The sequence below is a fragment of the Meriones unguiculatus genome, chromosome 6, assembly GCF_030254825.1.
Source record: "Meriones unguiculatus strain TT.TT164.6M chromosome 6, Bangor_MerUng_6.1, whole genome shotgun sequence".
NCBI lineage: Eukaryota > Metazoa > Chordata > Mammalia > Rodentia > Muridae > Meriones > Meriones unguiculatus.
The window spans coordinates 54,033,017-54,055,292 of record NC_083354.1 but is presented as its reverse complement, the minus strand read 5'-3'; the positions used below and the strand labels follow the sequence as shown (position 1 = coordinate 54,055,292).

Genomic DNA, 22,276 nt, shown 5'->3' with positions numbered 1-22,276 from the left:
AACGTTATGTGCCTTACTTGCCGTCTTCCAGGTGCTCCCAAGACGAAAGAGGGAGTGCAGGGTGGAATCTCTGTGGTCCTTGTCGATCCTCCTAACGCCTCCATCCCCAGATGAACCACTAGGAAGTGTTAACAGCCCATCGCCTCACCACCCACCCAGCTGGCCCTGTCATCTGCTTTTTTCCTTGTTACCACCACTGGGCCAAAGTTATCTCTGGTCCATTGTTGCTGATGGTGTGGTCATGTCAGGTCCCTACCAGACAGCTTCACTTTATTAATCTCCTGCATGCTCTTCACTTATCTATTGAATCCCCACATTCATCTTGCAAAAATGTACACGACTGTATACATGTATTTGCTTTGATTGGGCAACTGTTTGCCTCCAGTGAAGCCGTATCTGGTCCTGCGTGGGCTCACTCATGGCTGCTTGCAGCCTGTAGGTGCGCGTCTGCAGCTCAGCAGGCTGACTTCGGTGGTCTTTCCTCCCAGGCATCCTAAAATCACAATGGTCTTCCAAAAGGACCGAGATGGAACTAGGAGTGTCCTGAACGTTAAACCAGGGTGTGGCTGCCATACCCTGCCCTCCACCTAGGGGCCAGGCCTCCCTCCCAGAGGCTCTACATCTATAATCCAGACATCTTGGTCTCTGTGGTCCCTTTTCCACCCTGTGCCCCCGTTCCCCTGTTCCTGCTCCCCGCCCCAGTGTGCTCCCCTTCCCCTTCCTTCATTGCTCCCAATAAACCTGCACTTATACAATATAGCTGGGTCTCTCCATTGGCTCATTCTGTTTTATTTAATCACTCACTGAGAATCCTCCCAACTACTCCGGGTTCTGGAGCATCACAACCTCTTGGTCAGGACAAAACCATTTTAGATTAATAAGAGTAGTTACAAAGTATTGTAGCCACGCTGCAGATGGTAAGTGCTGGGTAGGAAAAGAAAACAAGTCAGGGAGATTCTGGGGGCATGAACTTATCTATCTATCTATCTATCTATCTATCTATCTATCTATCTATCTATGACAGCATTTCACTGTGTGACCTAACAGTGGGAGTACAGTGGACTTGGGAGGAGCCCAGCATTCCTGGGATTTGTTGGGATGATTGTATACTATCACACGACCTTACTTATGGATCCACAGAAACCCAGCACTACAGAATCAGGGCTGTTTTAAGTACAAGACTGAGAACTGGGGATGGGGACGGGGACTGTGTTATTTTTCATTGCTAACGAGGCTGCATTTACAGCTATCTAGGAGACACAGGGAATGTCCGTGAAGGCGTTTTTAAAAGGGGTTAACTGAGGAGGGAAAACTGGCCCTGACTGTGGGGCAGTGATAGCGGACCGCTCTCTGATCCCTGCCAGTGGAAGCAAGGTGACCGGCTGTCCCATGTTCCTGCCGCCATGCCACACTGTCCCTTCATCAGTGAGCCCAAACCAACTCATCCTTTCTTAAAGCCAACCAACACAAAGAAAAGCTAAGGGTGGAGGCTACAGCTGAGTGCTAGAGAGCTCACCAACTTACACGAGGCTCTGCCTAGACCCCCATAGACCCCCAGCACTTCACTGGGGGGGGCATACTGCCTCACACCTGTACCCCAGCACTTGGGAGGCCGACAGAGGACACAGTCTGAGTGACAGAATGAGACTGTCCAAATAAATAAACTTAAAACCGCAGAGTCAAAGACGCTCTAAGCCTGTGGTTAGAGATGCCAGGCTGCACCAACACTCGTCTCACTTAAGTCCCTGAGACACATTCCCAAAGTCATAAGGCATGAATAAAATATTTTCCCCTAAGAAACACCTCTTCCACCTCTTATTTCTTGTCCAATTTGATAAGCTTCTGAAAGTGCAGAGCTTCTAATGAACTCCGAGGACTGACTCCACGGGGGACCAGAACAAGATGAGAAATGCAATTATCTTGATTCAAGTGCTTCCCTGAAGAGCTGAGCGTTAGGACAAATGGAACGCCATTAGCAGTTTCCCAGACTTGCCACTTTGCTGATGACGGGCTTAAGCAAGCCACTTCTAAGTTTAAAAGCATTCTGGTTTACTGCTTTTTTTTTTTTTTTTTTTTTTTTTCCTGGTTTGAGGAATTGAACCTATTTACTTGCTAGACAAGTGCTCTGTTGCTGAGCTCCACGCCCAGCCCTTCAAGTCTACTTCCTGTAGAGCAAAATGCAGACTTTTAAGTGTACAGGGCACTGCGTTTGGGCAAGTGTATACACTCACGGAACTGTCACCCCGAAGAAGACAGTGTTTCCATTACATGCCAAATGCTTTCCTGCGGTCTGTTGGCTTTTGCTTATCTGTTAATTGCTCTCCCTGCTCTTAGATTTACCTCTACTTTACACCATTCTTTGTCATTTGTGCTGTTTCTAGTTTGGGGCTTGTTCTAGTCGGCAGCCCAAGCTAAGTTGGACAGGGCTATTATTATTAATATAAACATGAAACAACAGTTCTGAGTGTTCCCTTAAAAGTCTTTGTGTGGTCACAAGTTTTCACTGCTTTTTGGCAGATACCTGTGGAGAGAATTGCTGGGTCGCAGAGTACATGTGGACTGAACCATCTGTTTCTTGCATTATTGCACATGTGTAGATTCCTGGCACAGCATACATGCAGAAGTTAGAGGGCAGATGACGGGATTTTGCTCTCTTCTCTCATGTGCGTCCTGAGGAATGAACTCAGCTTGTCAGGTCTGGCAGCAAGTGCTCTTTCCTGCTGATCTAGCTTACCAATCCCTGCAGCAAACATTTCAAAAATACTGCCCCCAGTTTTCAAAGTGACTACTATACTCTCCTTGTACAGCAAGGCTGTCACCAGTCTTCTAAGCTTGAGCATGCTGGTGTTGTGGGGGCCTGCTGTTATTTCATTGTGATTTTCAAGATTTATTTTTATTACTTATTTTTAAGTGTTTTTTGCCTTGCATGTATGTATGCGTACCATGTGCATGCAGTGTCCTTGATGGCCAGAAGAGGACATCAGAGCCCTTAGTACTGGAGTTACCCACAGTTGTTATAGACCATGTAACTTTAAGGAACTGAACAGGTTCCTATGGGAGTCGTAGGGGCCCTTACTCAATCTTACTTTCTGATGAGAAAATCTGGACACCTCTCCATGTTGCCTGTCCTTTTTTTTATTTTATTTTTAAAGAGAAGGTAAGCCATATGGGCATGGTAATGCATTTGGGGAGGCAGAGGCAGAGGCAGATGGATCTCTGTGAGTCCAGGGCAGCCAAGGCTACACAGAGAAATCCTATCTCAAAAAACCAGATGAGAGAGAGAGAGACCAGATAAACACAGCAGATTTGGATCTTTCCATTATAGAAGTGATTATTTTACTTGTAGGAGGCTCCATGTATTAGTTCAGTTTGAAGTTTCAAAAATAACTGTACTTTCTGGGTTCAATTCCCAGCACCCACATGACAGTTCACAGCCATCTGTAACTCCAGTTGCAGGGAATCTGATGCCCTCTTCTGCCCTCCAAGGGAATCAGATATGTACATGGTACACAAACCATGCCTATAGGCAAAACACATAAAAAAAAAATTGACAAATAAGTTTTAAAGCTGTAGTTTTGAAACTGTATAAAATCAAAGTCTGGGAAAAGATCTAAAAGTAGTTATTACAACCCACATTACACATTTTTTTGTTTCTTTTTTTTCTTCTCAGAGACAGAGTTTTTCTGTGTAGGAGTCTTGGCTAGCCTGAAACTCACTTTGAAAGACTAGTCTGGCTTTGAACTCACAGAGAGCCACCTACCTCTGCCTCCTGAGTGCCACCACGCCCAGTTACATAGTCCTTTAATATGGAGTTATTTTTTCAGGCATGACATTTTATTCAAGGCTTATCCAATTTTTTTTTTTTTTATCATAAGACATGTTCTAAAAATCTACTAAATTTCTTTCTTTACAAGCCAGTATATTCAGAACATAAAGACACTGTTTCAGAGAAAAATGATCTCTGGGTTCTTTCCTGATTCCGAGTAAAATGATAAAGTCCTCATGGCAACACCAATGAAGAATTAGTGAGGGTTTTGTGTTTTGTTGTCTGTGGCACTGGGAACCTCGCTCGGCATCAGTGTGCTAGAGAAGTGCTCTACCATTGAGCCACATAACCCGTCACTCAATTAATGCTCACTATGGCAGTTAAGACAGCTCATTCACCCAGCATCCATTCCCTGTTGCCTTCCCCTTTCATCCCCACTCCCACCCCTCTGTGCTCTCTGTTTCCCTCTGACTAGGACACTTAAAAAACAAACAAACAAACCCAAACCTCCATCTCTGGAACCAGGTGTGGTTGTGGACATCTGTAATCCCAATAATTGGGAAGGCAGGAGGATTGGCAGTTCAAGGTCATCTTGAGCTTGAGGACACAGTGATTTCCAGGCCATCCTGGGCTTCAAGAAATATTGTCTCCAACGAACAAATAAACCCCACCAAACAACAAAAAACCAAAACTCCAAAAAGCACAGGGCTGAGGGCTCAGCAGGTAAAAGCACTTGCCATCCAAGCCTGCTGACCCGAGTTCCAGCCAAAGCCTGGGTCGGGTGGGAGCATCTGCAGTGCCAGCAGACAGGGACAAGAAGCTGGCCTGGAGCAGCCAGCATGGCAGAAACACAAAGCCTGCCTTAATAATAAGGTAGGTGAAAACCAGCTCCAGAAAGATGTCTTGGGACCTCTACATGCTTTCTGTGGCACGATCACACCCAATCTCACTCGCATAAAAACAACAAACAAACCAGTGTATGTGTGTGTGGCGTGCGAGAGAGCATACACATGCCTGTGCAAGTATGAGTATGTGTGCCTGCAGAGGCCAGAGGGGTCAGATTCTCCCTGGAGCTGGAGTCCAGGTGATTGTAAGCCACTTAATATGGGTGCTGGGAATTGAACTCTGGTCCTCTGAAAGAGCACTACATGATCTTAGGGACCAAGGTATCTCTCCAGCCAATGAAAATTATTATTGTTACTGTTATTATTATTTTGAGACAGGGTCTTTCTATGTAGTCCTGGCTGCCCTGGAACTTGCTATATAGACCAGGCTGGCCTCAAACTCACCAAGATCCTCCTGCTTCTGCCTCCCAAGTGCTAGAATTAAAGGTGTACACCATCATACCTGGCTAAAAATTGATTTTAACAAAACAAGACCTCCATTTCTCCTTTTCCTTTACATCTCGAAGCAGCAGCGTGACAGTTATGGCCAATCGGGTAGATTCAAGATGCTAAAGGAGGCTCCCACCCAAAGCCAAAGTCTGGACCAAGAAAAACGCTCCTCATATCCCTGTTTCCCCCGAGATAGAGAACACCGTTCTGTTCAGGAATGGTGTCACCTCAGGGCCAGGAAACAGGATCAGAGAATAAGGCCCCATGCTGACCATGCCACGAGCAGGAAGCTGGGAGCCTAGCTCCGGATGGCACTGCTGACTTGCTGGGCCAAATCTGGATTTTCTACCCCGGACTCCTCATTGTGTGGTACAATAAAGCCGCATCTGTGGTGGCGGAGTCGGTTTTCTGAGACTTGCTGCCAAGCGTGTGTCAGCTGATTCACCCGTGTTTGAGCGATGCCATGATGTCAGCTGCTTCCCTCTTTTCTCAGCCTGCTTCACTCAATACTGATTGAAAGGAGCTCTTGAGACAATCACACTTTAACACGGGTAAAAAGGGTTTAGCCTTTCAGTGAGTTATATTAGGAACCGAATTAAAAAAATAACCTGCCTCAATATTATTTTAGCATTTATGGATAATGCACCAGATATTTTAACTAATTAGTTAGTTGTGAGGGAGGGCCTTGCTATGTAGCCTGGCTGGCCTGAAACTTGGTATGTGGACTAAGCTGGCCTTCTGACAATCCTCCTGCCTCGGTCCTGACCCCTTAGTTCCTAAGATCATGCTTCTAGGAGGTGCCACTGACCCTCAGGAGGTGGGCCCTTCTGGACGTTACTGGGGACCTGGTCCCTTTCTGTCTGCTTTTGATTGTTGTTTCTGTGCCGATGCCATCTGGAGCCCTGGCCAGAAATCCAAAGCTAAGTGACTGTCCACTCTTAGGACCGTGAGCTAAACAACTTTTCCCTCTTAAATATTTTTTATTAGTGTGTGCACAGGCCACGGTGTGCGTGCAGGGATGAGGGGACCACAACCCACCAGCATTGGCTCCTTCCATTCCACGGGGCTGGGTGGGGAGGTGGGCAGGGAAGGGAGACTCGACTCAGGTCACCACGTGGTGCCTTTACCACTGAGCCATCCTGCTGGCCTGCATTTTCCTCCCTCTAAGTTAACTACCTCCTATACTTTACTCTAGCAGAAAGCTGATCAGTACAAGTGGCCTAGAACACACAGAAGCTTTGGCTAAAAGCTAAAAAACATGGCATGTAGCTCTGAGAGTACACCTACAAAGGAGATCTGTGTGGCTTGTTTTTGTTCTCCTATGTACCCTAAGATGGCCCTGATCTCAAGTTCCTGCTGCCTCAGCTCTACAGACCAAACTGAAATACCATGAATAAACTTCCAGACAGAGTATCCTGGAGGTGTGTTCAAAGAAGGCTTCCTTGAGGCAATGCAGGCCAGTGCAGAGCCGCACGCATCCCAGAGCTGCCTGCACCCTACCAGACCTCCCGCCCTAGCTCTACCACCCCAGGGAGGGGCTGGCACCTTGGCCTGCTCCAGCAAATGTCCTCTGGCTGAGCGATTCAACCACACTTTACCTTCTCACCGTTCTGGAGAACAGCAAGTCTAGGGTCAGTGTGCAGGCAGGTGGGTCTCTGGTAAGGATCTGCTCTGTGGGCCACAAACGGCTTCAGTGACCTCGTGTGGCTGTCTGTGATGTGTACCAAGGCAAACATTTCCCCCTTCTTAAGACTCCCAACTACCCCAGTTCTAACCACCCTGACTTAAGAGTTCAATGTGTGACTTCCATCCATACTATAACCATCTGAAACTTCGGGGTCCTTCGTGTTCCTTTATTGGTTAATCTTTGTTGTGTGTGCCTGGCACATACATGGAGGTCGGGGTAGTCTGCAGGAATCAGTTTCTCTTTCTACTTTGCAGGTCCCAGGATGGTGCTCAGACTGCCATCGGCACACTTGGGAACAGGGGCCTAATATGCCGAGCCGCCTCTCTGATCTCTTGTTTTGTTTTCTGAGACAGGGTTTCACTGTGTAGCCCAGGCTGCTCTGAAACTCATGGCAATCCTCTTGCCTCGGTGCTCGGCTGGCATCAGAGGCATTAGCCACCATGTTTGGTTTCACTTCATATATATAATATATTAACTATACTAATTAATATATAATTAATATATATACTATAGATATTAGGTATAAAAAGTTTATATATGTGTAGCCACTGAAGCCAAACATGGTGGCTGATGCCTCTGACATACATGTTATGTATATTATGTATACATATATATTATGTATCATATATATATATGTATCAGCTGTAGAAATAGTTGACCACAGAAAAGTGGTATGAGTACAAAGGCATTCAAGTGTAGGCCAGAGCAACTCTGGCACCTGTCTGCCTGCATCTGGAAATGGTTTCTCAGTGACCAGAGCTTGGAATAAGAGTGAGGTAGGCTGGCTGGCTATCAAATCCCCAGGGATTTGTGTCTGCCTCCAAAGCTCCAAGGCAAGTGAGTACAACCATGTGGGTTTGTTACATGGGCTCTAGGGCTCAAATTCAGGTCCTTTTGATTGCAAGGCAAGCACTTTACCAACTGAACCATGGCCCAGTCCTGAGAGGGCTTTGTAAGGATCAAGTGAGTTGCTACGTAAAACTCCAGAGAACCTGACCTCAAAGATGCCACACAGATTTGATAATGATTGGCTATATTTTAGCAGTTTCTACCTCCCTCTACCACCCCTTTTGTTCCTACTTCACCTCTTCCTCCTCCTCATTCTTTTATGCTTTTTGTTTGACTTGGTTTCGTTTTTGATTTTTCAAGACAGGATTTCTCTGTGTAGCTTTGGTTGTCCTGGAACTCACTCTGTAGAGCAGGCTGGCCTCAGAGATCTGCCTATCTCTGCCTCCTGAGTGCTGGGATTTTTTGTTTTGAGACATTACTCTGTAGCTCAGGATAGCCCGGAACTATTTAATCCAGCCTGTCCTTAACTGGTAGCAACTCTCTCTTCTTAGTCTCCCAAGTGATGGGATTAAAGATGGGATTACCACCACACCTGGTTTAGGAAAAGGTTTTTATAATACAAAAAGATGGTTGCTAATACTGTATATGCTGTAAGCAAATGTGGTATCTCAGTTCCCAGACTGAACTCGGCAAACCTTACTTTTCAATCTGTGCTTCCAAGGCAGCACTCCATAACATACCCTGTGGCCTCATAGGTAGTAGGTGTGCAACAAGTTAATGCGTTATTCTGAGTATCTGTAGGAGTAGAAAAGGCAGAGTCTAAGTCTTGGGCAGGTGAGATGAATCAGGGGTTAAGTGTGCCCCTGGCTCTCCCAGAGGACCTAAATTTGGTTTTTAGCACTGACACCCTTGGGATCTGACACCCTCCTCTGGCCTCTGCAGACACTTGGGATCTGACACCCTCCTCTGGCCTCTGCAGACATCTGTACTCAGGTGTACATATCCACCCACAGACACACATGGACACACATCATTAAAATGTTTTTTTTTAAGGACTTGTCTCTGAATTTGCATAGCCATAGACATCAGCAGAAGAGTGGAATACACTCCCTAAGGCACCCAGTTGGTACTAAACAATCTCAAAATTTGTTAAACAACAGATGTTAATGTAAGTTGCTGAAGGTCCTATGTAAACGCCCTGACTCGGTTTCCTGTAAGAGATCTGGATGGGGGGGGGGGGGTGATTTCATAATCAGCAGTGGCTGGACTGTTGCTACCCTGGCTGCCTTGAGCAAGGGGCTGGTAGTCAAGAGCCAGCTGGTCTACCCGCCTGCCAGCACCCGCTCTCTGCACATGGCGGACATCCTGAGAAACCAGAGAATTACAGCTGATTGTTCTAACGCAAAGCTTAGCCTTACCCAGAGCCCTTTTAAAAAATGATTTATTTTTATGTACACTGGTTTCCTGCCTGCATGTATGTGTGTGTGAGGGTGTCAGATCTTGTGGAGTTACAGTTGTTAGCTGCCATGTGAGTCCTCTGGAAGACTAGCCAGTGCTCTTAAAGGCTGAGCTGTCTCTCTAGCCCTATCCAGGGCCTCTTAAAATTCAATTCCAGATGTTTTTGCTGTCACACACTTGATGAAACTTAGCTGACCCTGCAACTACTCCTACCTAGGCCAGAGGGGTGGCCTAACAGAGATGTGACTGGAGCAGACACAAATCTCCATTTGCACGTGAGCTGTGACTGACTGTGGAAGGTCCCTTTCTCTAGCTATAGCAGCTTGTCCAGCTCACTCAGTGAGGTGGCTGGAAGACCCGACCCTGTGCTGTCCTGCAGGTGCCGTCTTTACTTCTATTAATAAAAGGTTGCTTCTCTCAACTGGTCTTTTCTTGTCTACTTCTGTAATATGGGCCAAGCTGATTACACACAGCAGCAGCAGGCGGCAGAGGTGATAGTAGCAGCAACAGCCAGACAGCTGGAGGGCACAGCCAAAGAGGGAAGGTGGAATTAGGAAAACCAACCAGGCTGGAGGGTACAGCCAGAGAGGGAAGGTGGAATTAGGGAAAACCAACCAGGCGAAGGACAAAAGTCCATTAAGAGCTGCTGAAAGGAAACTGCAGGCAATGGGTAGAAGAGATCCAGAATCTTCAGGCCTTCAGGGCAAAGGGCCACTTGACACCTCAGAGCTGTAATGATGGCTGCTGTCAAAGGCTTCAGAAGCTGGGCAATCTTATTACCTAGGTCCACTTGGAAGTGCAATGCCAGCCTAGGGCTAAGGAATGCCAACTTGGGCACACACACTTGTTACACTTGCAAACATCAGTAGAGGGCACCGGAGCCTGCTGCCGTCATTGTCAAACACCGAGGGATACAAAAGCCCCAAAAGACAGCACTTGAACCATGGTTTCTACCCAGCAAGAACACCTCAGCCAGCAGAACGGCGGCACTCATGCTAGGATAAACTGGATGAAGGTGCAGCACTTGGAAAGCGGAGCCAGGAGGGCAGAAAGCTCAAGGCCATCTTGGGCTACACAAGATTCCATCTCAATCAAAATAAAAAAGACAAAGACCCTACAGAGAAAGAAAGTCTAAAACTAAACTTACTTTCTTCTATTTTCAGAGAGAGAGTTTCTCTGTGTAGCCCTGGCTGTCCTAGAACTCCCTCTGTAGACTAGACCAGGCTGGTCTCAAACTCAAGAGATCTGCTTCTGCTTTGTGCACCACCAAACCTGGCCTCTAAACTTTCAATATTTACACAGCCCCCCCCACCAGAGTTTCCCTGTGTAGCCTTGGCTGTCCTGGACTCATTTTGTAGACCAGGTTGGACTTGAACTCAAACTCACAATGAGCTGCTTGCCTCTGCCTCCCAGAGTGCTGGGATGATAGCTGTGTACTATCACAGCCAGCTTACAGAACTTTTAAATACAAATCTGAAAATATTGTTAACTATTTGGAAAGCAGTTAAGGCCTAGTTTTGTGTTACACCTGCACTGTTTACTTTCTCTTCTGCCTCATCTTCTGTTTTTTTCTTTTGTTTTTGATTGAGAACGGTTGGTGGGGGAGGGGATTACCCTATAATGGAACATGCTTCTGCTAAAGCTTTCACAGATGTCAAAGTTGAACAGCTCTTACCAGCACCAGGCACTCCTTCATTTATCTATTTAATCCCTGTGCTGTTTATACTGTCAACCTGACAGTTTCTAGAATCACCTAGGAGCCAGTTTGGAACTTGCCTTCGAAGGAGTTTCTAGTCAGGGTTAACTGAGGTGGAAGGACCCACCCTAACTGTGGCAGTACCACGAACATGTGCTGGCGTTCTTCCTGAACACAAAGCAGAAAGTAATCTGGGCAACAGCATTCACCTCTGCTTCCTGCTTCAGGCTGCCTCCTCTGACCTCAAGCCAAAACAAATCCTTCCTTAAGCTGCCTTGTATTTAATCACGCCAAGGAGAAAAGTAACAATCCAGGGAGGCTGGAAAGACTACCACACACATGGAAACAGGTATTGAGAGGTGACATACCTAGCCAGTCAGTCCCCTGGTTAAGTCTCAGCCATTATCAATAATATCAAGCTACAGAAAAAGCTTGTCCCCAGGGGACATACCTGGCTGAACAAAACCTAGCCATGAGAGAAAGGGATGATGAAAGGGCAGTGTGATGTGTGTGGTGATACAGGGCTTCAAGGGGGAGGGGGGGATCAAGAGTTTGGTGCTGGCTAGAGAGATGGCTCAGCGGTTAAGAGCACTGGCTGCTCTTCCAGAGGTCCTGAGTTTAACTCCCAGCAACCACATGGTGGCTCACAACCATCTATTATGAGATCTGGTGCTCTCTCTGGCATGTAGGTATACATGCAGGCAGAACACTGTATACTAAATAAATAAATAAATCTCTAACAAAAAGTTTGGAGCCAGTTTGAGCTAAAGAACAAGTAAAATGTGCTAAGAGCAACTTGGTGCAAATATCAAATATTTTCAGTGTTTGGGCACACCGTTAAAATGCCCAACACAGAGCAGTTTCAAATACAAACGTTTATACTTAAAGTCCTACATTCTTTATATCTAAATCTGTCACCTTTTTTCTTGGTTTAACAAGGTCTCTCTATATAAGCCATCCTTCTGCCTAAGCCTCCCAATTGCTGTGGATACAGGTATGTACCGTATCGCACAATTTCCTTAAACATTATTTACACATGGTCTTACTAAACACTGGAAACTTGTCATTTTCATTTCAGAACTACAAGACTACTACTTCTTTGAAATAACTTTAAAAAAAGACAATGTATTTTTCCTTTTTAAAAAGATTATTTGATCATCACCTCACTGATATTTTGAAATTTAAGATATATCCAGACGTGATAGTATGGCAGTTCTCTTTGTAGAAGATAGAAACAAGAAAAGTGTTTTTCAAGAAATGCAGACTGTTTGGATGGTTGCCTAGGCCTGTAATCCCAGTGACAGATAGAGGAAGGCAGAAGAATGGCCAGTTCCAGGATAGCCTGGCCTGAAACGAGAAAGCAAAACAAAGCCTAGAAACAAAAGAACAGGAGAGGATTCTGTTTCTGTTGCAAATCTACTCTGCTACCCAGGCCACTGGCTGTCATAAACCTGAGTGTTCACTTTCAGCTCCTATTCCATCCTCTAACTAAATTTATTATAACCAAAACAAAACCACTTTGTATTTCTAATAAAGATATCTATATTGAAAAAAAAAAGATTATTTATACAGTACTCTGCCTGAATGTATGCGTTCAACCAATAGAGGGCACCAGATCTCACTATAGATGGTTATGAGCTACCAGGTGGTTGCTGGGAATTGAACTGAAGACCTTTGAAGGAGAAGACCGCTGAGCCATCTCTCCAGCCCCCTAAAGCATTTTTAACATATTTCACTAAAGTAACAGTTTTGAGTTTTTAATTCTAAAGCTTTCTATCCTTGCTTCAATTAAAAAAGAAAAGCAACTTTGTCTGGATTTCACACATACTAACACTCGGCTCTACAAAACCTTCCTCATAGGATGGTGGTCACTTGGGCAAAGGTAGCAGGTGCAAGGCCTTGTATTCAATCCCCAACACAAAGCGAACCTCATATCACTCCTGTGCCATTAGGGTGTCTCTGACAGGCTGTGCCAGCACAATGCAGCCAATCCGTCCAATACCCAAGACTGCTGTTCCAAGGAAGCCAGACTGGCCTCCAAAGAAAAGTTCTGGAAATGGAGCTTCTGGGGATCGGACACGGCAGGGAGACAGGGAGTTGGCTTGAAGACAGTACCCTGTGACAAGCATGTTCTCACACTTTGTCCACTCTACAGCAGGAAACTGTTAACCATGTCAGGAGCCTAAGAACCCAACTGCTATTTACATATTTTACAGCTCTAAAATGTTTATTAACATGTAAATAAAGACATTAAATATCATCTCATCTGGAGAGAAAAGGCTCCCTGATGGTTTTGGAACCTACAACTCAAGCACCTCCGCATGTCTCTTCTGGTAAAACGGTATGTACGGAACTCTTGGATGGCTACGCAGATGACTGGGATCAGAGCTAAGCTTTGTCTCAATCCCTCCTCCTCTCCACCCCCAGATGCTGAGTGCAGCATAACTAGGGCTTTATCAGATAGTTTCGATGGGTGGAACACAGACTCATTACCACCGCCCTTCAGATTCCACTTATGAACTGTCAAAGCCACCCAAGGAACATGACAGGCAGATTACTTTCTTCTTTACAGCAAAGTCAAACATACCTGGTTCACACTTTATGATTACAAGCTTAAAAAATGTCAGAGAAGCTACTAATAGTTAATTACACAATGACAGGCACATCTCAATGACTAAAAACATTTGTACCTAGTTTTAGTACCTAGAAAATTTAGAAAAATATTTACCCATACTCTTTCAGGGGATCTGCTGACAAAAAGCAAAAATTTCAGAAAAACTGGACTAATAAAAAGTAAAAATATAACTCAACCAGGCACAGTGGTGCATACCTATAATCCTAGCATTTGGGAGGCAGAGGCAAGAAGCTTGCCAGTCTGAAGCCAACCTCCACTCACTTTCAGTCCAGGGAGGGCTATAGTGAGACCCTGTCTCAGATCCTGTCATCCACTGGAAAAAAAAAAAAACAAAAAAAAACCCTCCATAAATCTCAATTTTTATTTTAAACAAACTGAGAAACACTATTAAGCCAGGTGTGGTAGTACACGCCTTTAATCCCAGCATTTGGGAGGCAGAGACAGGTAGACCTCTGAGTTCAAGGCTAGCCTGGTCTACAGAGTTCCAGGAGAGCCAAGGATATTACACACAGAGAGAAAAACCTTGTCTTGAAAAATCAAAAGAAAAAAACAAACACTATTAATTTTTTTTTAGTGCATGAGTGTTTGCCTGCATGTTTAGATGGGCACTATACACACGCAGTGCTCACAGAAGCCCAGAAGAGGATGTTGGATTCCTGGAGTTAGACAGTTGTGAGCTGCAATGGAGGGGCTAGGAACTGAATCTGGGTCCTTTGCAAAAGTAGCAAGAGCTCTTAACTGCTAAGCTACTAGGCCACCTCTCTAGCGCCCCCTCTTTTTAAAATTCCTATCAGTAATTTCCACTTCAGAATAAAAAATTATGAACCCAAATAACCTTTGAAAGAGATTTTGTGTGTGTTCACAGGTAGGAGGCTCACGTCAATGTTTTCCTCAATTGTTCTCCATCTTATTTTTTTGAGACAGGGTCTCTCACTGACCCAAGTTTATCAATTTGGCTCTAGGTTGGCTAGCAAGCACCAGGAATCCTGTCTCCACCTGCTGAGTACCAGGGTTGGGCTGCCATGCCCAGCATTTTCACTGGAGTTCTCGTCCTCAGACTTACACAGCACTATCTCCCCAGAACCAATGGATGAGTTTGATGGTTGGTGTGTTTTCAATTAATTTTTACTGCCAACAGAGTATATTAATTTTCTTTCAAATTATTTACTTGACAAATTAGTTTAATAAGTTTAAGGGCATAAATAAAATTTTAATAACTCAGAGCAGGGTGTTTCATGTATTAAAACACTGCATAATAAACTCCAGTGTTACACTGGTAAGCATTTTCCCACTACTATTTTGGCATAACCTTACCAGAAACAGAAAACGATTCTTTAAAACTGCGTGACTGAACAGTGGGGTGCAATCCAGGTTTCCTTGAGGAGTCAAAGACGGAGAACTTAGGAGACAACGTCCCATTTACCTGAAAGTTACATTTTATTTACCTTCTTCACTGACCTAAAATTAAAATCCTCCTTTTAGCAAATAAAGAAATGATGGGTTGCCTCTCTCCCAGCAACAAAAAGTTATTAGGAGCAGGGGGTAGGAGTTGGGTTTTTAAATGCATTTTATTACTGTAACATTCTTTTATTTATTTTTTATCCAATCAAGCATAAATACAAAAATGCTCTTCTGTGAATGCAATGCTCTCACAGACCTTGTGTAGCGACAAACAATAAGGACCGTTCCATTTTTAGTGTTCTCTTTCTTATAGCTCTTCTAAGCAGTATGTATCACACACACGACCGAGGTAGGAAAGGGCATTTTTTTAATAAATTATCTTCTTCATCGTAGAGAATTTCTTGAAACTAAACAACAAAATGTTAAAGCATGCCTTGGATGAGTCTCAGGAGACCGCATATCATCCTTTCTAGCTGATGAATGAATCCCCTGGAGTGTCTAGTCTTTCTCTCATAATTTGATGGCAAGATCATCCAGGGTTGCTAACCACACCAGGAGAGCCTTCTACTACCTCTCATTTGCCGATTCTTTGGACCACCCAGTCCTGCTGGCAGAGAGGGCAGCGATTGTTCTGTTTCACCCACAGGGACATGCAGCAGTTGTGGAAGGAATGGTTACATTCTCCCCAGACCACTGGAAGAAAGAAAAAGAACAGCTGAGTAGGTGAGGAGGCATACATGCCTGTTAGGTGAGCATGCTGGCGGGAGGAGTGCCGCCATTTCTGGGCCACTGTGTTTACAAAGCAAGGCCCTGTCTCAGACTCAAACAATGAAACCAGCACACAAATCAACGGACCCGACACAGTTCAATTTTAATAGCTAAGCTCAGGGGGACATGAGTGGTAGGGGAGCATACGGAGGGGGGCGCTCAGGGGAGTGGTAGGGTTGAGCAGGGGGTGGACATTATCAACAAACATTGTACACTCAGGAAATTATCAAAGCAAAAGTTGTAAATATTCTAAAAATTAAATTACTAAGTTCAAAATTATAGTTTAAAAAAAACACAAGAAAACAGACATGACTCATAATCCTGAAAAAATTTGGGTAAGTAGTCAAAATATTTATTTTCATCTACAAAAAAACGTTGATACATGTAAGTAACACTTAAGAAATGTGCCAGTGCCAGGCGGTGCTGGCCTGTGCCTTTAATCCCAGCACTTGGGGAGGCAGAGGGAGGTGGATCTCGAGTCTGAGGCCAACCTGGTCTACAGAATGAGTTCCAGGACAGCCAAGGCTACACAGGGAAAGTCTGTCTCAAAAAAACCTTTAAAACAAACAAACAAGAACAACAAAAAATAAAAAGCCATCCAGTGGGGTCCAGTCCCAGCACTTGGGAGGCAGCAGATCACTGAAAGAAAGACCAGCCTTGTCTACACAGCAAGTTCTAAGGGCTACACAGTGAGACCAAAAACCAAAATCAGTCAACCATACCAAAAGCTACCATGATAGCAAGCAGTGCAGATCTTCATTTGCTAATCAGATTTGCAGAGTGGCTGGAGAGAAGCATCTCTCTGTGACTAGTGCTCTTTGCTGATATAGGGCCTTATGTAGCCCAGGCTCCCTGGAATTTCCTGTGCAGGCCTGTCTGAGCCTTGCAAGGTGCTGGGATCAGAGATGTAGGCCACCATGCTCGGTCTTGAAATCTGTCCGTCCTTTCTTCTTTCCCTCTCTCTTTCCTTCCCCTATGCCCTACTTCCTTCTTTTCTTTCTGTTTCTGGTCTTTCTGCATAGCCCTAAGTCTGGAATTTGCTGTTATAGACCAGGCTGGTGTCCAACATGCAGCAACCCTTTTGTCTGCTAGAGAAACAAGTGTACGCCACCAGCACTAGCTTTGTAGTTTTCATAGTATTTCTTTCTGCTTAGCAAAATATTTATCATGACCATGAATGGAATATATAACCAAGTCTTAATTAAAATAATAAAAGAATTTGCAAATTTATTTCACTAAGGTCTTTTGAGAACTAAAACCTTTTATTGCTTATTACTATTTACTATAAAGTCTTCTGTTAGAATTCTTTCCCTTTTAGTTTTAATTCTGATTTTGTTTGTTTTTATTCATAATTGTGTACATATAATGGGTGGGAATTTGTGCCACAGCTTCATGTGGAAGTCAGAGACCTTTGTGGAGTTAGCTCTCTTTCCCTCTTTAAGTGGGCTTCAGAGATCAAATTTAGGTGATCAGGTTTGAGAGGCAAGCGCCTTTATCTACTGAGCCACCTCAGCAAGCCCCTTACTGCCCTACACATTTTATATTCACAATTAATCACCGCTTCATGGTTTATTTTTAGGTACTGACAAAACTATTCTTTCTCTTCCTTTTTTCTTTTTTGAAAAACAGGTCTTATTTGAAAAATAGCAAAAGCTTGTTTCAAGCTCTCCAGTTCTTCGTTTACAGGTCTGGGTCACCAAAGCCAGATTAATAAAGTCAACTTCAAGTACACAGTCAAACACTCCCACAGAGACAGAAGAAAACCTTTAAGTGGAAAGACAGGAGAAAGGAATTACCACATACCAACACAGTCCTCTTGTTTGTTTTCAGCTTGACATCGAAGACAGGCATCTAAAAGTAAACACAGTGAATCTCATCTGAGGTTCAGGAGGCTGGAAACCCAGACCTTGAAAGTCAGACAAAAGCCCCAAGGATCAGAGATGAAGATAAGTCTCCTATTATTAATTTGTCATCTAAAAATAACTATTTAAAGAGAAATAAAACACATGGCATTCTACTAATTTACCAATGTTTCACAAGGGCTAACAATTTTACATACACTTATAACAAGATAATTTGGCAGCAGCACTTAAGAATGTCAGAGACAAAGATGCCAATTCTACCATAACAAGTTACTGTAAGCCTACCCAGCTTGCTCAGTCACACAGACCAACTTTACAGGTAATTTATTTTCAAGACACCATTGTAAAAAGCCATACTCATCTATTTATTATTTGCTTATATACACATAAAGATCTACAAGGATACTCAAGGCGCCAATGAAGGTTTGTCTTTGAGATAGGGTCTCTCACATAACCTCTGTTTGCCTCTAACCTCAGCTGCCACATGGTAAGTGATGACCCTGAAATCCTGCCTTTACCTCCTGCCTCAAAGTTTTGGGATCACAGGTATGTGCCCCTGGCCCTACCCAACAATAAAGTACAGGATGGACCAGGAAGGAGTTTCCACAATTCCCTTAATTTTTAAACTATGTGATTATATAACCTACTTGAAAGTTAAAGGCTTTTCCCATTTTTTTTTTTCATAAGCAAATTTCCTTTGTTTTTAAGACTGGGTTTCTTATATCTCAGGCTGGCCTCAAACTATAGCCTAGGATGACTTGAACTCCTAATCCTTAATGCATTCACCCAACAATGGCAAAGTACTTGAATAAATTACTTAGGTACGAAAGCAGTCTCTAAAATTCAATCAGTACTATACTTTAGAGACCAATGAAACAGATTCATTCTTTAACTGTACAAGCAGTCCAAATTAGGTAAAGAGAAGCGCAAATCAACAGAAAAGGCTTTTGTTCCTAATTATGTGTATGGGCCTAAATGTGCATTGGGGTGCTTTTAAAGACCAGAGGTGCTGGGTTCCCCTGGAGCTGGAACCACAGGCTGTTTGTGAGCTGTTCAACACTGGTACTAGCTATTGATTCCAGGTCCTCTGCAATCACAGACCACTTCTCCAGAAAGAAAAAGGAAGTTAAAGAGGACAGTATGAGTGAGTGTGGTGATTCAGGCTTGTATCAGTGCACTGAGGAGGCTGATGCAGCAGGACTGCTGTGAGTGCTGGACAAGCTCCCGGGTTTATTTTTCCTTTATGTATACTGGTGTTCTGCCTGCATGCATGAGGATGTCATACCCCCTGGAACTGGAATTACACTGTGAACTGCCATGTGGTTGTAGGAAGCGAACCCAGGTTTTTCGGAGCAGCCAGTGCTCTTAACCTCTAAGCCATCTCTCCAGCCCTAGGACTAGATCTTTACACACTTGGCATGTTTTTAAGTACAGTGACTTGTTTAAAAGGCAAAAAGAAAAAAAAAGTAATTCTGTAAAAATAGCAACTGTGGAGTTGAAGACTGCTTCCTACCTCTTACTCTGGCTCAAGCACAGACATGTACTGATTGCTTTTTTCCACACACTCTTACCCTCAACAAACAAAACCCCCATCCTGGCCTCTTCCAGAGATAAAAAATCTCTGCCTCCACAGGCTTTATCCATTACCAAGCATCTATTCTGCAATAATTTATGCCCTGGAATGACAAAATAGCCACGGGCCATGGAGCTCACTAGGAAATGGGTAGTGCCAATCACCACGCTGCCTTGGCTGTGCCTCCAGCTCTGGTGGTCAGCCTACTGCCTCCTTCACAAAGTAGGAAATCAAGGCTCCAAAAGGTCCACGTGCAACACCTAAGTTATCACAATCACACACTCTATTTTCACTTTGACAACCTGGCTGTATGGATGAACTGGCCTCCTCCCTGTGCCAATGGCCACTTTGAGAAGGAAGTGGGATATGGGTAAAACCCAAGGGAGAAAGATTACCCATATTGCAATGAGATGACAGGCCCATTTTGGAATAAGAATGCAAATAAGTAACTTTAAGATTATCAAAAGCCAGAGCCAGAGAGATGGCTCTGAAAGAGCTCTCAAATAGGATGCAAGTTCCAGTGCCCGCCTCGGAGCTCACAACTGCCTGTAGCTCCAGCCTAGAGGGAGCCACAAGCACCTGCACTCACATGTACACACCTTCAATACACACACACTATGAAAAATAAAATATTGAAAAAGTTGGGGGTGGGCTGAGACAGGCTCTCTACATAAACCTGTCTGTCTGTCTTAAAGCTCACTAGACCAGGCTGGCCTAGAAATCACAGAGATCCACCAGCTTTTGCCTGCCAAGTGCCAGGATTAAAAGGTGTGTGCCACTATGCTCAGAATAAAAATAAAAAAATACTTAAAGACATATGTATTTAAAAAGTCAACCTCTAGGGCTGGAGAGATGCCTTAAGGGTTTAAGAGCACTGGCTGCTCTTCCAAATGTCCTGAGTTCAATTCTCAGCAACCACATGGTGGCTCATAACCATTCTATAATGAGATCTGGTGCCCTCTTCTGGCCTGCAGGTGTATATGCAGACCCAACCCTGTGTACATAAATCTTAAAAAAAAAAGTCAGACTTTTAGTTAGACTGCTTAGCAGAGTGAAGCCTTGGGAACCATATGACGGAAGGAGAGAATCCACTCCCCCAAACATCCTCTTAAGTCCCCACATACCTTTGCAAACACACACAATAAATAAACGTAATTCTGTTGTTTTGGAACAGGGTTTTTCTGAGTAGCCCTGGCTGCTCTGGAACTCTGTAGAACAGGTTGGCCTCGAACTCAAGAGATCCGCCTGCCTCTGCCTCTCAAGTGCCCAGTGAGAAATCTCTTGATTCTAGCTTAAAAGTCCCAATGCCAAAAAGCGAGTACATTTTCAAACTACAGGAAATCTACTAATTTCAACTACTAAATTTTTTAAAAATTACCATTTAAGGCAGTCTCATGGTAATCTAAAAATTTATGCTACCTGCATCGATGTTTGCATACCATAATACCATTTGTGCATGGTATCCTCTGGGGCCAGAATGAGGTGTTGGATCTATTGGAACTGGAGTTACAAAGGATTGTGAGCTGCTATGTGGGTGTGGGAAACTGACCTGGGGTGCTCTTATATTAATTTTTATGTGCGTTAGTGTGAAGGTGTCAGATCCCTTCCGTTGTGAGCTACTGGGAACTGAACCCGGGTCCATTTGGAAGAGCATACAGCGCTCTTAACCACTGAGCCATCTCTCCAGCCCCCAGCCTGTGCTCTTAACCGTGGAAACATCTCTCGGGCCCTGGCTTTCGTTTTGTTCAAGGCTGGCCTCAAACACACGGACATCTTCCAGCTCCAGCCTCCAGAGAGACGGTGTTACAGGTATAAGACCACTCTGGAAGACAGTGTTAGGCTGGCAATGCACCTCGGGTGGCAGTTTGCCTAGCATGAAGGAAGCCCCGAGTTCAATCCCTGGCATGCCACGGACATGGTAGCTCATTTCTGTAAGTCCTGGCACTTGGGAGGAGGAAGCAGGAAGATCAGGAGTTCAAAGCAGGGCTGGGTTACAAGAGATAGACCCTGTCTAAAAATGAGGAACAGAGCCCGGCAGTGGTGGTGTGGCCTTTAAGGCCAGTACTAGGGAGGCACTGAGTTTGAGTTTGAGAGCAGCCTGATCCACAGAGTTCCAGGGCAGTCAGGGCTGCATAGAGAAACCTTGACTCAAAAAACAAAAAGGAAGGATGGAAGGAAAGAAAGAAAACAGATGGCAGAGGACATAAAGACAGTTTTCTTTTCAGGGTGGACTGAGCTCTCAAACCATGTAAAACTCAGCTAGATTCGTTTAAAATACTAAAATAGAAGACGATTTATGAAAGAAGCTTCTTTGAAAAGGCACAAAGAACAGGGCGGTATTTTTTTTTTCTCTAAGAAATGGCACTCCATGGTGGGAAGGGGGCAAGATGAAGTTTCACGTTTCTGAATCAAGCAATCCTTGGCCCTCGATCCAAGACAAGAGAGCTCTGACTCGTCCTGTCAATCTGAAACCTATAAGCTAGCCAAAACAGCAGCACGGAATCCGGAAACCCAATGGTCGGGCAGTCATTTCGTTGCTGACAGAGCCGTGACGTGAGCTCCACAGGGTGGCGCAGGCTCGTAACTTCCAGAATCTGGGAGGTGCAGGCAGGAGCGCCAGGGGTTCGAGGCCAACCTCGGCTGAACGGGCACGTTCTGAGCCACCCTCGGGAATGAGGGCCTCTCAGAAAAACAAACAAACAAACAAACAAAAAGCAAACGAACACCTTAACCCTCGCATCCACGAGAGGGAGGCGCCGTGAGGTCTGCTGCAGGAAGCACCCGGTGACGGGCGGCCCGGGCCAGCACTCGCCGGCGAGACCCGCCCCGCAGGCCGCGTCACAGCCCCGGCTTCGCGTGCGGCGCTTACCCATCACCTGGACCCTGCAGATGGCGCAGGTGTCGCACTCGACGTCCCAGCTCCACATGGCTACCGCGTTCCACTTCTTGAGGGAGAACATCTTGTCGGCCCCCGACTTGGAGCCTGCGCTCCCGGAGTGCGCCGACAGGACGCAGGTCTCCTCGCCGTCCTCCACGTCGGCCATGGCGGCGGCGCAGAACGCCGGCGCAGAACGGCGACGCGGACGTTGGGCGCGGAGGGGCGAGCTACGGCGGCTCAGCTGGGTCACTACACCAGCCGCGAAGCCCCACGCAAGCGCGGCCTTGAAGCCGGAGCCCGGAGGAGCTGTTTGGTCGGCGCGGGTCAGTGACGTCATGAGGGCTGGGCGAGGCCTGCACAGGGATCCTGAGTAGTGGCCGCCGGCCTGCTAGTGCAGAGCAGGCAGGATGGTGAGCGAGCACTGCCCTG

General features: G+C 45.1%; 1 protein-coding gene across 2 annotated transcripts; it reads right to left on the bottom strand.

Annotated features, from left to right (window-relative positions):
• Positions 1 to 14,914: 14,914 nt before the first annotated feature.
• On the bottom strand, positions 14,915 to 22,060 carry Rnf7 (ring finger protein 7). 2 transcript variants are annotated; one of them, XM_021648447.2, is made up of 3 exons: positions 21,846 to 22,060; positions 17,338 to 17,385; positions 14,915 to 15,459 (listed from the first exon to the last, which is right to left on the bottom strand). In XM_021648447.2, exons 1-3 carry the CDS (start codon positions 22,011 to 22,013, stop codon positions 15,403 to 15,405), a joined length of 273 nt encoding a protein of 90 aa, XP_021504122.1. In that variant the 5' UTR covers positions 22,014 to 22,060; the 3' UTR covers positions 14,915 to 15,402. The 2 variants fall into 2 exon arrangements, with proteins under 2 accessions (XP_021504122.1, XP_021504121.1); XM_021648446.2 differs by having other exon boundaries at positions 21,839 to 22,049.
• Between the last annotated feature and the right edge of the window lie 216 nt (positions 22,061 to 22,276).

Excerpts from the sequence above, each read along its gene's own strand:
- Rnf7 (XM_021648446.2), bottom strand. The coding sequence starts at position 22,013 with ATGGCCGACGTGGAGGACGGCGAGGAGACCTGCGTCCTGTCGGCGCAC. Across the intron at positions 17,386-21,838 it reads CTGCAGGGTCCAGGTGATGG|ATGCCTGTCTTCGATGTCAA; the intron begins GTAAGCGCCGCA and ends GTTTACTTTTAG. Across the intron at positions 15,460-17,337 it reads CAAACAAGAGGACTGTGTTG|TGGTCTGGGGAGAATGTAAC; the intron begins GTATGTGGTAAT and ends TCTTTCTTCCAG.